Source organism: Myotis davidii, unplaced genomic scaffold, assembly GCF_000327345.1.
Source record: "Myotis davidii unplaced genomic scaffold, ASM32734v1 scaffold734, whole genome shotgun sequence".
NCBI lineage: Eukaryota > Metazoa > Chordata > Mammalia > Chiroptera > Vespertilionidae > Myotis > Myotis davidii.
In genome coordinates, this window is record NW_006286300.1 from 116,427 (window position 1) to 131,616 (window position 15,190).

The following is a 15,190-nucleotide window of genomic DNA, read 5'->3' on the forward strand; positions in this document are numbered from 1 at the left end:
TGCAAGAAGTATTTAAAGTGAAAAAAAAAAAAAAAAACAAGGACCTACAACCAAGATTAATCTATTCAACAAAGCTATCGTTTAGAATCAAAGGACACATACAGAGCTTCACAGATAAGAAAAAGCTAAAGGAGTTCATCACCACCAAACCAGTATTATATGAAATGTTGAAGGGTATTCTTTAAGAAGGGGAAGAAAAACGGTAAAGATAAAAAGTATGAACAACAAAGTGACAACAAACACGTATCTATCAACAAGTGAATCTAAAAATCAAGTGAATAAAAAAATCTGATGAACAGAATTAACTGGTGAATAGAATCGAATCAGGAGCATAGAAAGGGAGTGGACTGATAATTCTCGGGGGGGAAGAGGGTGCGGGGGGTGCAGGAAGAGACTGGACAAAAATCGTACACCTATGGATGAGGACAGTGGCGGGGGGGTAAGGGTAGAGGATGGGGTGGGAACCGGGTGGGGGGGAGCTATGGGGGGGGAAAGGGGAACAATTGTAATAATCTAAATTAAAAAAATTAAAAAAACCATAAAACATGCTTAAGCAAAGGGAAGAATGGGGTAATCTAATAGAGGGGTTACTGAAATCCTTAGAGAGTTAGTAATTCTATCATTAAAAAAAGCCAGTGTTCTCAACAGATGAACTAACTGTTGGGTACTTTCAAATATGTTATGATTGATGTCCAAAAAGTTAAAATAACAGCTACCATTATAAAGTTCCAGGCACTGACATATGGTAGTTACTTAATATGCACCATGGTGGTTAAGAATGTGGACTCTGGTGCTAGACTGCCTACATTCAAATTTCAGCTTTGCCAATTACTATATGTATATAAGCAAATAACTTCTCTGTGCCTGTTTTCTCATCTATAAATTAAGAATAATAATCATATTACCTCAAAAAGTTGTGAGGATCAACTGATTTAATGCATACATGCTTAGTACAGTGCTTTATACATAGTAAGCACTCAAATATGAGCTGCTGTTATTTTTACTAATATATATTTGTGAGTGTATGAGGACTAAATTTTAACACTTTAAAAAAATGAGGCTAACCAAAGATTCAATCATTCTTAAAGTAGTTGTTGCTTCACCATTTTGTACCACATAATTATCTTTTAGTTAACGAAGGATTTCATAATCCTGGTCCTATCTCAGTAGAAAATGTAGCCAACAGGATTGCTGTTACGATATTAGAAAAATAGCAAACTTTCAGAAAGAGTAAATAGGAATTACAAAGACAATCTCCCCCTTTGTCCATTTTTACCATCTGGAAACTGATGCACTGGAATCATATCTGAGCCAGCCAAGAGCGGTAAAACCTCCGACTGGGTGGCAGGTTTCACCCTGGTGGTCTTCTTCTCCCCTTGTTTCCCTTTGGCCCAGAATCTCATCCTCGCTTTCTGAGGTCTATTTAGAAAAATTAAATAAAATAAAGGTCAAAATGGTAATCAGCCAGTTCCAGTGATAATATTTGTAACCATTTTAAGCAATACTGTAAGTATACCTTAGTTCATTTAATATTCACATGTAAATTTAATCATACTTAATTTTTAATTTCACATTTAAATTTTATCTGAAAGGTAAATATTTTCTGCACCTAGAATACAGAAATAATAAGACCTAGACATTAAATAATTTCCTAAAATAAATGGCTACAAAGCAGTGGAACTAGGATTCCAACTCAGGTTTTCTAATTCTTAAAGTGGTTATATCTTCATTCTTGTCCTTCTTCTAGCTAGGATTTAATGTATAGATAACTTAACAAGAACTAAAATACTTTAAAAAAATCACTGATATGCCATCACTCTAAAACACATTAGTTTACATTTTGGGGGTAATTTCCTTCCAGTATTTATCCATATGCATATCTATTTTCACATCTTGTAATCATGATACAGATATAATTTTGAATCTTTCCTCTTACCATTATGTAACAAAGGACTTAATGTTACTCTTTTATATTCATGAGTCATCAATATTATTTAAAAAAGCCACCACTTAACTTGAGTTGTTATCTTGCTCCAGGCACAGTACTAAGTGCTTGTATAGGATTACTTGTTACAATTATTACAACAAGCGTACTTTCAAACTATTATAACCATTTTACAGGTGAAAAACTGAAAGCTTAACCAGTAGGTACCTTTCCCAAGGATGCACACCTAGTGAGTGACAAAATTGCAAATCACACCTACTGTGCTATATTGCCTCATTCTTCACAATGACATATTCTTTTATCACATAAACTAGTGGCCTGGTGCACAAAATTCATGCGGGGGGTGGGGGGCAGGAGGGTGTCCCTCAGTCCGACCTGTACCCTCTCCAATCTGGGACCCCTCGGTGGATGTCCAACTACCAGTTTAGGCCCTAAACTGGCAGTCGGACATCCCTCTCGCAATCCAGGACCGCTGGCTCTTAACCACTCACCTGCCTGCGTGCCTGATCGCCTCCAACTGCTCCCCCTGCTGGCCTGATCACCCCCAACTGCCCTCCCCTCCTGGCCTGATCACCCCCAACCGCCTCTGCCTCAGCCCCGCCCCCCTGTCAGCATTTCTTGGGGGCCAGACTTCAGAGACTTCATAGATAGTTCTGAGGTCTTTGGCCTAGCTCTGAAGTTACTGGCTGCCCAAGTTGTCACTTGAGGTGGTGAATTTTTCTACATTGTCTTAGATTGTTTTTATTCAGTTCCTCATGTGGCCTGTGATGATGACCACACATTGTTGGCTTTATAGCTTTCGTAGGTTTTCTTGAAGGGGTAAGAATTTTTGGAAAGGCTCCTTTCCTTGAACTCCCTTAAAGACATCTTTTCACCCCCATGAATGTCTTTAGTACCTGGAAGGACAACAGAGTGAGCACAGAAGGACATTGGTTTGTGGGGAAATGGCTGAAATGAAAGGGAAAAAAGTCTTCATGAGAAAAAGTCTGGGTTGCGGATGGAATCTGCCAGGCAAGACCAGGGAGTCTTGGGGAGATGCCACTAAAGAGGAGGAGAAGTTTGGGTGTGGTCCTTTCATCCTGGACACTGGACCTGGGTTAACAGGGCTTCTTCCTCCTTTGCCTTCTTTTGGTGAATGGGGTTGGTTGTTACATAACTGTGCTAGGAGTTTTGTGGTTTCCCGGTCTTCTTCACCATGTCAAAATTTCCCAGAGCCCTACCCATCTCCTGAACATACGTTTTTCTCTAGGAAAATGAGGGGCCACACCCTCTAGGCTTTAATGAATCAGGAAGCCTCCCCTTCAGCTAATTAATGGTAGCTCTGGGAAATTCAGACATCATAAAGCACCATCCTGACACTTCCCTAGGGAGGGGTGAGGAGGCCAAGATGCTTTGGTAAGAGAAAGGGGGCATTTCTTTAGCACTCCTAAGCCTTCTCAAACTTATTGACCCCATCTTCAATTCTGATGGGTCATATGGTAGGGAGATGATGCTTCCTCCAAATGTTTCCCTAGCCCACCAATTTCAGTGGTTCATTGTTCTTTCTCATCCTTCACCATTAGCTAGTTTTTATAAGATTTACCTAAAATCTTTTCAAGCCGAAACCGGTTTGGCTCTGTGGATAGAGCATTGCTCTTAAAAACCATTCACTTCTTGGCTACTACCAGAGAAATTTTCTATCTCATCCCCCTTTTTCCACTGTCCATGTGGCTCACCCAGCTTTCTGTTTTCAAGGTTGAAATCATAGCCTTTAGGCTGTCTTTAATGAATAGAGTTGCTCAACTGGTTATCTTAGCTTAGTTTAAAATCTTGGGGGTGATCATAGTAGGTATAGTATCTAGATTTGGAGTTTAACAGTATAAGGTGAATGAGGCAGGAATTTAAATTCCCAAAGTTGGGCTTCCTGTTTTTATGTTGAAAGCTGCACCTCCCCCTACCCCACCTCTTCAGGGAACTCGGGTAGTCAGACCCTTTGTCTGAGGATTGCAGACTCAGAGTCATAGAGGACAGGAGACCCATGCCCTGTCAAAGTAAGGATCAGAGGGAGGGTTAAAAGACCCTATGGAATGCATCTCAGCCCCTGCCATCAGGCTTTGGAATTGCTGGGCTTGGTACCGGATGTGAGGTACACTGACTTCCTGCCGAGGACTCAGGGCAGTGAGGCCTTGATCTGAGGAGTCCGGCCTTGGGTCAACAGAGGGAGGATCCCAGGACCTTCCAGAGCTCAATGTGAGGAACATGAGGGAGGAGGGAGGGACCCTGGACCCTAAAATAGAATCATCCCACCAAGAGCGGGATGATGACAATAGGCGATTTCTGCATCTGGGTCTCAGAGACTCAGGGGTTTTGGTATAGGGAGCAGGACCTCAGATACATAGAGGACCGGCCCAAGTCCTGCCAGAGTCAAGGTGAGGACCCAAGGAAACAGTAATGGGACTCTATATACCACAACAGAGGCAACAGCACCAAGGCCCACCCCCGGTGTAAGCCCTGGGAATCCCCAGGGTGGGATGATGACAACAGGCAATTTCTGCATCCGGGTCTCAGAGACTCAGGGGCGTTGGTATAGGGAGCGGGACCTCAGATACACAGAGGACCGGTGAAGTCCTGCCAGGGTCAATATTAGGATGTAGGGATCCTGGATTACATAACAGAGGGGACTCCACAGAAGCCCACCCTTGCTGTCAATCCTTAGAGTCCCCAGGGCCAGATGACCACACGCAGTGTTTCCTGACTTCCATAAATGGGTCTGAGAGATCCTGGGAACATGGTACAAGGAAAAGGGCCTCTGGTCCACAGAGGGGAGGGCCCAGGTCCTGCTGGAGTCAACCACTGAGGCAGCAGGGCGCCCAGGCCGGAGGCTACCTCACCACGCCCACCTGGCCCCGCCCCGCCCAACCCCACCTGGTGTTTGGTCAAGCCTTCGGTCGTTTTGGATGTTACAGACCCTGGCTCTTAATATATATAGATCAAGGCAACACCTTGAGATAATAACAGCTCACATTTACTGACTATATATCAATTATCTTAACCCCAAACTAGGAGACTTATTTGTACATTAGTTTGTTCCTTCATATATTCACTGAGTTAATAAATTTTTTTGAACATCTAATAGAAGCCAGGTATCATGTTTTATATATAACAGGTGTAATTTTCACAACTACAGATGATCCTTGAACAATGTTAAGGGCATCCACCCCATGTGCAGATGAAAATCGTGCATAACTTTTGATTCCCCAAAAACTTAACTACCTACCAATAGCCCACTGTTGACTGGAAGCCTTACTGATAACAGTTTATTAACACATAATTTTTGTTACATGTATTATATACTGTATTATTACAATGAAGTAAGCTAGAGGAAAGTGTTAAGAAAATCATGAGAAAATATATCTACAGTACTATATGCATTTATTGCAAAAAATGTGCATATTAAGTAGACCCAAGTAGATCAAACCCATGTTTAAGGGTCAAATGTACTGTGATAAATAATCATTATTATCCTTGTACACGAGCAAATGAGCCTCAGAGGGCTGATGAAGTTAGAAGGTAAAATGAGGTCTATCTATGTGTTTTGAAGCCCATGATCTTTTTTCTTTTGTTTGTGCTTTTTAAAAAGCTTCTTACTAAACTTATATGTCCACATAGCATAAGGAGAAATTTTCTATAAGGCTCATTACAAATGACAGCAATCTTCTGCCATTCGCATTCCTTTTCTACTCCCTGAAGACAATGCTTTTGAATTAATTTAACTGATTCTATCAATATTTATTGTACTTACATTGCTATCATATTTATAGCCAGATAATGATTAAGCATGTTCCAGCACATATTTATACACCTTCCACAAACACAAATGTGCCAATAGAATCATATCATAATTTTAGTTAGATCAATATACAGTATTTTCTTTTAGTAATTAATTTTCACTATTTTTATTATGTAAATAATATTCACAGCTAAAACATGTAGTTCCCTGCATAACCTGTTTTTTTTCTAGAGTTAATAAATGTTATTCTATACTTGCTTACTTTTCTCCATCGTTTCCCCATTTGTGTATATATCCTCTCAACATGTTCAAACATAGTAGGTACTCCATCAAGTTTCATATTCTTGAAATCTCTCTCCCGAGCCTCTCTGATGTGGTTTCCCTCAGTGCTTGGTGTACAACTATCAGTTGAAAAGCTACTTTCACACACACAATAGAGAGTACTTTTGTCTCTGTTTTATAATGACACTAGAAGCCCGGTGCACGAATTCATGCATGGGTGGGGTCCCTCGGCCTGGCCAGCAATTGGGGCCAATAGGGGCCGGCAAGCCAGGGGGAAGGGACCATGGGAGGTTGGCCATCCAGCCCTGCCCCAAATCGGGGCCCATCAAGGCCGGACTGGTCAGGGGAAGGGGCTGTGGGAAGTTGACCAGTGGGAGGAGGGGGGATGGGCCGTAAGAGCAGCCAACCAGGGGTGAGGGACTGCAGCTGGGGCTGGTCAGGGGGAGGGGCTGTGGGAGGTTGGCCGGCCAATCCCCCCATTGGGCCAATCAGGAGACCAGCAGATTGTGGGGAGAGAACGGAGGACATTGACTGGCCACAGGAGGTTGGCTGTGGGAGCGGAATGAGCACCGAGGGGCAGCTCCTGCATTGAGCATCTGCCCCCTTGAGGTCAGTGTATGTCATAGTGACTGGTTGACCGATCATTCTGATCAAAACTGTTGCTTAGGCTTTTATATATAGACTAGAGGCCCGGTGCACAAAAATTTGTGCACTCGGGGGGCAGGGGGGGGTCCCTCAGCCTGGCCTGTGCCCTCTTGCAGTCTGGGCCCCCTCGGGAGATAATGACCTGCTGGTTTAGGCCTGCTCCCGGGTGGCAGAGGGCAGGCCTAATCCCTAGGTGCAGCCCCTGGTTGGGCTCAGAGCAGGGCTGATCAGCGGGTTGGGGCACTTTCCCCTGTCACGAACAGCCACACTCTGTCACACACAGAGCGGCAGGGTGATCAGGGGGTTTGGGCGCCGCCCCCTGTCATGGTGATCCCGGTGCCAGGAGGCCTCGAGGCTCCGCTGATCCCGGTGCTGGGAGGCATATTACCCTTTTACTATATAGGATAGAAAACTGGTGCATGGGTGGGGCTGGCTGGTTTTCCCTGAAGGGTGTCCTGGATCAGGGGGGGAATCCCCACTGGGGTGCCTGGCCAGTCTGGGTGAAGGTCTGAGGGCTCTTTTCAGGCTGGGGGGTGATTGAAGCTCCCAACTGCTCCTTTTTTTCTTTTTTTATTCTGAGCCAGCTTTAGCTCTGGCTCCAGCTCTGAGGCCTCTGCTGCTGAAAGCAGGTATCTGGTTTGTTTGGGTTCTATAATCGAAACAATGTATAACTCCAGCTCTGAGATCCCGGCTCGCTGAAAGCAGGTTTCTGGGGTTTTCTTTAGCTTCTATATTTGTTACAATGTTTCAAACTGCAGGCTCAGAGGCCGGCAAGGCAGGCGGGGAACGTTGGTTTCCTCCGATACTGAAGCAAGCAAGCCTCATGTTAGTTTCAAGCTGCCTGGCTGCTGGCCGCCATCTTGGCTGGCAGTTAATTTGCATATCGCCCTGATTAGCCAATGGGAAGGGTAGTGGTCATACGTTAATTACCATGTTTCTCTTTTATTAGATAGGACTAGGGGCCCAGTGCGTGAAATCACACGTGTGGTAGCCTGCGCTGCTCACAGCCCCGCCCACTGCCCTGTGGCGCTCAAAAATACCTTCTCCCCCAGCGTCAAGGAGGGGGAAGCAAAAAATACAAGACGCCCCTCCCTTTTGCACATGGACCCTATATACAGGCCCACCCACCCAGGCCAGCCGGATGCTTGGCACATTCTCGGATCCCTGCTCAGGGACAGGAGGGATGACTCGTGGCAGCACATGTGAGAGGGGACCTCCAGGTGGCCACTCTGGTCCTGGCTACTGGTTCTGGCACTTCCTGGTCCTCGGTTCCTTCCTGGTCCTGCCTGCAGCCTTGGTCCCCCTACCTGGTTCAGCCTTCCCTCTCCATCCTGGCCTCAGATGGCCCCCTTGGCCTGGAGGTCCCCTCACAGCCTGGAGGTCCCCAGGGGAGGTTATGGCTTCCCAGAGACTCCCCGGTAGCCCTATCACTTGTGTTCACACAGGGGAAAGCGTGTGTGTGGCAGAAGCAGGTGTATAAATGTGGGTGCAGGGGCAAGTCCTCTGGGGTCACTTGGACAGTTTGCTGATGATGTAGATCAGGACCGTGTTCTTGTCCTTGAGGTGCTTGTTGTCAGCCCGGAGGTTGGACAGGCCCTTCAGCTCCTCTTTCAGTTCAGCGGCCATGTGCTCCAGGGCCCTGCGCTCAAATGTCTCCAGCTTCAGGAGGGCTGGCCTCTCTGCAAAGCGCTCCTGCCTCTGCATGGTATGCTCCAGCTCCACCTTGAGCTGCACCAGCCAGCTGCGTGGTCTCAGTTAGGGCCTCACGAAGTCTCTCGTTCTCAATGAGCAGCTCTGCGTAGAGCTTCCTGAAGCCTCACTCTGGTTCTTCCGATTCATGCTGGGGTTCTGCCTCTGGGCCCGCTGCCTCTAGGGGCAAGGGCTGGATTCTGGGCTGATATCTGCTGGCTTCACCTCCTCCTCCCTCCGCAGGCCCTCTCCTCTTCTTGCCAAATCTGCAGTGCTCCCTGGAGGCCTGTGATCCTGTCCCTGTCTGTCAGGTGCCTCTACACTCTGGGCAGGGCCATTAGAATTCTTAACCCCAAGGACTGGGGGCTGCTAGGAAGGGTCCAGGCTCTATGCAACCCACTCTTGATCGGAATGGGAGAGTCCGATCAGGGAGAGGCTGGCAGGGGGAGGGGCTGTGAGGTTGGCCAGCCCCACCCCCTGATCAGACTGGTTGCTGGCTACAGTGGGCGGCAGTGGTTCACTGGAGGCGGGTGGGAGCTGCCACCGTCTGCAGGAGGAGGGAGGGAGCCACCGCCACCTACGGGAGTCAGGGGGAGGGACCAAGAGGTCAGCAGTTCAGCCCGCTTGCCAGTCAATGCCAGCTCATGGCGACCAGTCGTTTGGTCGTTTTGGTCCCTGGATTTTTTATATATGGACTAGAGGCCCGGTACATGAAATTTGTGCATGGGTAGGGTCCCTAGGCCTGGCCAGTGATCAGAGCTCCAGTCTACATCCTCTCCACTCCCGGACCTCTCAGGGGGTTAACCGGCAGTCAGACATCTCTCTCGCAATCTGGATCTGCTGGCTCCTAACCGCTCACCTGCCTGCCTGATCACCCCTAAGCACTCTGCCTGTCTGCCTGGTCACCCCTCACTGCCCTCCCCTGCCAGCCTGGTCACTCCTATCTGCCCTCCCCTGCCAGCCTGTTGCCCCAACTGCCCTCCCCTGCCAGCCTGGTCGCCCCTATCCACTTCTGCCTCGGCCCCACCACCCTGGCTTTGTCTGGAATATGTCCAGTCTAATTAACGTATTACCCTTTTATTAGTATAGATATCTTTTTGTATGAGTCTATTTTCAGCCATTATGTTAGGCTCTTAGTGGGACCTTTCTATCTAGAAATTCATGCCCTTCAGTTCTATAAAATTTGAGTTACTTTATTAATGATTTTATCCCCTCCATTTTCTTTGTTCTATCTTTCCAAAGCTCCCATCAGTGGGTCATTGAATCTGCTGAACAGCTCCTCTGATTTTCTTATTTTTTCTTGTCTCTTCCATCTCTTTGCCTATTTGCTCAACTTTATGAGATATGGTCTCATTTTTCTAACACGTCTGAGTTGTTTCTTTATGCTATTATGCTTTTAATTTTCAAAAGCTCTTTTCATTATGAATGTTTCTTTTTCATGCACTCTGGTTCATAAATGTAGTAATATTTATTAATCTAGGTCTAATGAAAATTTTACTTGTCAAAAAAATTGTACTTTTTCTTGAATTCCTCCTCCTTCTCCCCTATAGTTTATTTCTTCCAAATTGTATTTTATGTATTATTTTTAGTTTATTTCATTTAAGATGTTCCCTCAAATGTGTAGTGATCAAAAAATAGGGTAAAAAAGAAGCCCTAGCCACTTTGTCTCAGTGGGTAGAGTGTCGGCCTGTGGACTGAAGGGTCCTGGGTTTGATTCCGGTCAAGGGCACATGCCCAGGTTGCAGGCTCAATCCCCAATAGGGGGGTGTGCAGAAGGCAGCTGATCAATGATTCTCTCTCATCATTGATGTTTCTATTTCTCTCTCCCTCTCCCTTCTGCTTCCTGTATGCTCCACACTGGAGGTGGAGCCCACAACCCAGTCATGTGGCCTGACTGGGAATTGAACCGTGATCTCCTGGTTCATAGATCGACACTTTACCACTGAACCATGCCAGCTGGGCTATTTACTTTTTGGATACCACAGCTTTATTGTTGTTGTCTTGTGCTGTTTTCCTGTTGTTGTTTTTTTGTCCTGCATAGGTTTTATCACTTCAGTAATTTTGAAGGAGAAAGTGAAAATTAAATTTGTATACTTAAGCTGCTATCTCCAGCTATATGTTCTTTCTAGATTGCCAAAATTTCTCTAGGATAAGTTGCTCTGGATTTGGGTTATCTGGCTTATGCCTATACAATCATTAAGGAACTGGTCTTTAATAGTGTTATGAACCATAGATTTCAATGTGATCTTTAAGTGTTCAGTGAGAGCCTGACTGCTTTATATAACACAATAAGGAACAAAGATATTTATTTATTTAGTCTGCTTAATTTTTCTTTAAATATTTTCCAGAGTTAGTTTTGGCAGCAAATATTTTTCTTGAAATAGTTCAATTTTATTTGTACTTCAAGTTCATTTTTTATTTTTTTAAAATATATTTTATTGATTTTTTTACAGAGAGGAAGGGAGAGAGATAGAGAGTTAGAAACATCGATGAGAGAAACATCGATCAGCTGCCTCCTGCACATCTCCTACTGGGGATGTGCCCACAACCCAGGTACATGCCCTTGACCGGAATCGAACCTGGGACCTTTCAGTCCACAAGCCGACGCTCTATCCACTGAGCCAAACCGGTTTGGGCTCAAGTTCATTTTTTAAAATAAATGTAAAATTACTTTAAAATTTCTTCTTTTCCTATAATGATTTCTTCATTGTCAATTAAAATACTATAAAATTGTGTTTTTATTGTAAACTGGCTGTTTTTATTTTTCTTTTAATCACCCCCCCCCCCCCCCCGGGGCCAGTTCACTGTCCCTCACCCCCCAAGCACAGGCCAACACCATTCTGCACTAGCTCCAGATGTACAGCAAAGTGGCCAGAAAATCACATAGTCTACAGAATGATCTGCCTGCTGCCCCAAGCATCCACCTGGCATCATACACAGTTATTATAATATTACTGATCACATTTCCAATGTTGTAGTTCTCAATCTCTTCACCTTTTTCACCCATTCCCCCAACTTCCCTCCCTTCTGACAACTGTCAGTCCATTCTTTGTATCTATGAGTGTGGGTTTTTTTTGTTTGTTTGTTGCTTATTTTGTTCCATTACATTCCACATATAAGTGAAATCATATGGTATTTGTCTTTCTCTGACTGGCTTATTTCATTTAGCATAATACCCTTTAGGTCCATTCATGCTGTCACAAAAGGTAAGACTTCATTTTTTTTTTTTTATGGCCAAGCAATATTTCATTGTATAAATGGACCGTCGCTCTTTTATCCACACATCTATTGAGGGGCACTTGGGTTGCTTCCATATCTTGCCTATTGTAAATAACGCTGCAGTGAACATACACATGCATATATTCTTTCAAATTAGTCTTTCAGGTTTCTTCAGATATATACCCAAGTGTAACCACTGGGTCATAAGGCAGTTCCATTTTTAATTTTTTGAGGAACAGCCACACTGGATGTTCCATAGTGGAACATTCCATAGTGGTTGCAACAATCTGCATTCTTACTAACAGTGCACTAGGTTTCCCTTTTCTTCACATCCCAAATATATTTATTTGACAAATAAAAATTCTACATACTCTCTTAAAAACAACAGAATTATTTCCCAAAAGATTTTTCCAGTTTCATTTGTAAATCACTTAACTCAGAATAAACTCTAAGTCTAAAACTAAAAAATATTTTCAATCTCATCTGGTCTAATCTCTTCTTTTACAACTACAAAAAAAATCACAAATCATATAATTATTTAAACACTTTGCTCAATTCACATTTAGAAAGATAAAGCTTATTATACATCTGAACTATTATGTGCCTGTCACACAGTTGGTACTTAATACTTGTTGAAAATAGCTAAATTTCAAAACTAACTGTTCTGTCAATTACGTTTTTGAAAAGAAGCTAAGTATTTAACTATAGTCAATTAGGAAATAAGTTATATTATCCCTATTAACTTTCAGTGTATATTTTATACCTTATATCCGAATCTGAAGACTTCTCTCTCACTGCCAACTTCGTAATCTCTCCTTGAGACATAGTCTTATGAAGTTTTGTTTCTTCATCAACCGAAGAAAATCGTTGTGATGTCTGTAATAATCACATATGTGGAGACTTTAAAACTAAGTAATATATCATAGCACTATAACTGAAATTCAGGCTATATAATTTTTGGAGAATTACACCTATTAAAAACATACAAAAATACATTAATATTATACAGAGATTTTCTGACATAGAGAAACTATTAAAAACTCTGCCCGGTGTAATCTGAAGTAAAGAAAACTTAAGTCAATGAAAATGCTAAATAGGACCTACCAGCTCATGTTTTCTGACAGTTTAACAAAAAAATATCAAGTGGAACGATAAAAAAGTTAAACCACCTAAACATACAGACAAGAGATCCAGGATCTGACAAATATAAGATGCTAAGTATAGTCTTTCATAGCTCATTTTTAAAAAATATATTTTATTGATTTTTTTACAGAGAGGAAGGGAGAGAGATAGAGAGTTAGAAACATCGATGAGAGAGAAACATCAATCAGCTGCCTCTTGCACATCTCCCACTGGGGATGTGCCCACAACCCAGGTACATGCCCTTGACCGGAATCGAACCTGGGACCCCTCAGTCCGCAGGCCGACGCTCCATCCACTGAGCCAAACCGGTTTCGGCCATAGCTCATTTTTATGGCTTAACTTGCTATTATAGATTTTTATTATATCCAGGAAAGGGTTTAAAAGAGCAAGTACACAGAAAGATAAGAAAAAACAAAGGAGCAAAGAATAAAAAATCATTATTACCACCAACAGTCTAAATTATAAACAACTTATATGGCTATCCAACTGGGACCTGAATTTCAATTGGCAATTCCTATGCCACTTGTTTACAATATGCCTTTTTAAAGGAGTGAATTTCCTGTTACCTATTCAAGTCATTTCCTACTATTTAATTTTTCTAAAATTGTAATATCTTTTCCTTAATCCTTTGGTCTGCCTGATTATGGCCTTATCAACAAAAACTATCTTGAGTTGTTAAAATTTAAAGAACAAACTTCTGCTTCTGGCAAAGATGAAGTAACAGGGACCCTTTTTATCCTCTTGCTGAAATAACCAAAAACAGAAACCCATACAAAACAACATGAAACAGCACTTATCAAGATGATGGACAGTTATCCCCGAGAGAGGAGAGAAAAAAAGAAAGTGCGTCCTACAACTGCCCCAGGTTAGTGACTTGAGGTTGTTTCCAAGTTGTGACAGAGGGAGAATCCAGGTGAAACTTGGCAGACTCTCTGAGCTGAATCCATGAAGCTAAAAGTCCAGAGAGATGAAGGTGACCAAAAGTCAGGAGATTGGAGAGAAGAGGATACAGAGAAAAAGGACTTTGGAGATCTTCAGAGTTTACACATTGAGTATTTAGTAGAGAACTAATCAACACTTCTGTGTCAGAAAACTGCCCAAGACCAGGAAAGGGCCACCTGAAAAGATTAAAGGTAATAGTGCTCATCCAGTGCCTGTGCCCAAGAGTCAGAGTACACAACTTTATGAATCCCAGGGCACTGAGTAAAGTACATTGAGAATCTTGCCTCAGTCGTCTAGCCCCGTGGTCAGCAAACTGCGGCTCGCGAGCCACATGCGGCTCTTTGGCCCCTTGAGTGTGGCTTTTCCTAAGCCTTAGGAGTACCCTAATTAAGTTAATAACAATGTACTATATAGTTTAAGTTTAAAAAATTTGGCTCTCAAAAGAAATTTCAATCGTTGTACTGTTGATATTTGGCTCTGTTGACTAATCAGTTTGCTGACCGCTGGTAGCCTAAGTACTGCTCTGCTTGAGCCTAACACATTTTTTGTTTTATTTAGTAAAAATTATATATGTTTAAGTTGTGAGAATTTTACTTATATGTAAATAGAAAAAAGATAACTACAGTCAAGTTAATTAACATATCTCCTTTGCTGATGAGAGCACCTGAAATCTACTCTCTTGACAAATTTCTAGTATTCAAAACAGTGAGCCTAACAACCCTTAAAAGAAAAACCTAAAAGGACCAAGTTGCTTCCAGAACAAAGCTTTGGAATATTGCTGGAATATAACAGGCTCAAGAATATTAATCAAATATAAATATCCAATAAGACAAAATTCACAAAGGCAGGCATCCAGTAAGAAAACTGTAATTCAAAAATGAATTAAATATCCTCACATGTATGAAATACCAGTAAGAAATGAAAAAACATGTTGAATGAATTCAGAAAAGAAATAAAAAGATAGTGCAATGAAGACTAATTTATAAGATACTAAGGGAAAAAGCTACAAATGAAAATTTAAAGGGACTAAACAAAGGCAGGAAGATAATCTACACTAATAAAAGAGAAAAATGGTAATTGGCTTACAACGCTACCCTTTTCATTGGCTAATCAGGGCTATATGCAAATTAAGTGCCAACTAAGATTGGCAGTTAACTGCCAACAGGATGGTGCTTAATTTGCATATGTAGGCACAATGCAGGGAGGTGAAAGGGAAAGCAGGAAGAAGCCCCCTGCCACTGACAGTGATCGGAAACCTAGGGGGGAGCTAAGAGGGCCGCCTTTGCCCTGCCCCCCAGCTATGATCGGAGAATCTGGCCAGTGATAGCAGGAAGTAGGGGTGGAGCCAGCGATGGGAGCTGGGCACGGTCGAAGCTGGCAGTCCCGGGAGCTAGGGGTCCCTTGCCTGGGCCTAAGGCGGAGCCAACGATTGCGGGGCCGCTGCAGCTGCGGGTCCCCGCTGCCCGGGCGGACGCCTCAGCCAGAGGCGTCCTGCAGGGGCAGGGGCGGAGCCCACGCGATCGCGGCGCCCCCAGCTGCCACTGCGGGTCCCCGCT

General features: G+C 43.5%; 1 protein-coding gene across 1 annotated transcript in view; it reads right to left on the minus strand.

Annotated features, from left to right (window-relative positions):
• Window positions 1-15,190, minus strand: part of MYO9A (myosin IXA) — a 349,884-nt gene that overhangs the window by 67,480 nt on the left and 267,214 nt on the right. The window contains exons 26-27 of the mRNA XM_015560068.1: window positions 12,313-12,425; window positions 1,277-1,419 (exon numbers count right to left, since the gene is read on the minus strand). Of these exons, the coding sequence (XP_015415554.1) occupies window positions 1,277-1,419; window positions 12,313-12,425 (256 nt within the window). The remainder of the gene's footprint in view (window positions 1-1,276; window positions 1,420-12,312; window positions 12,426-15,190) is intronic.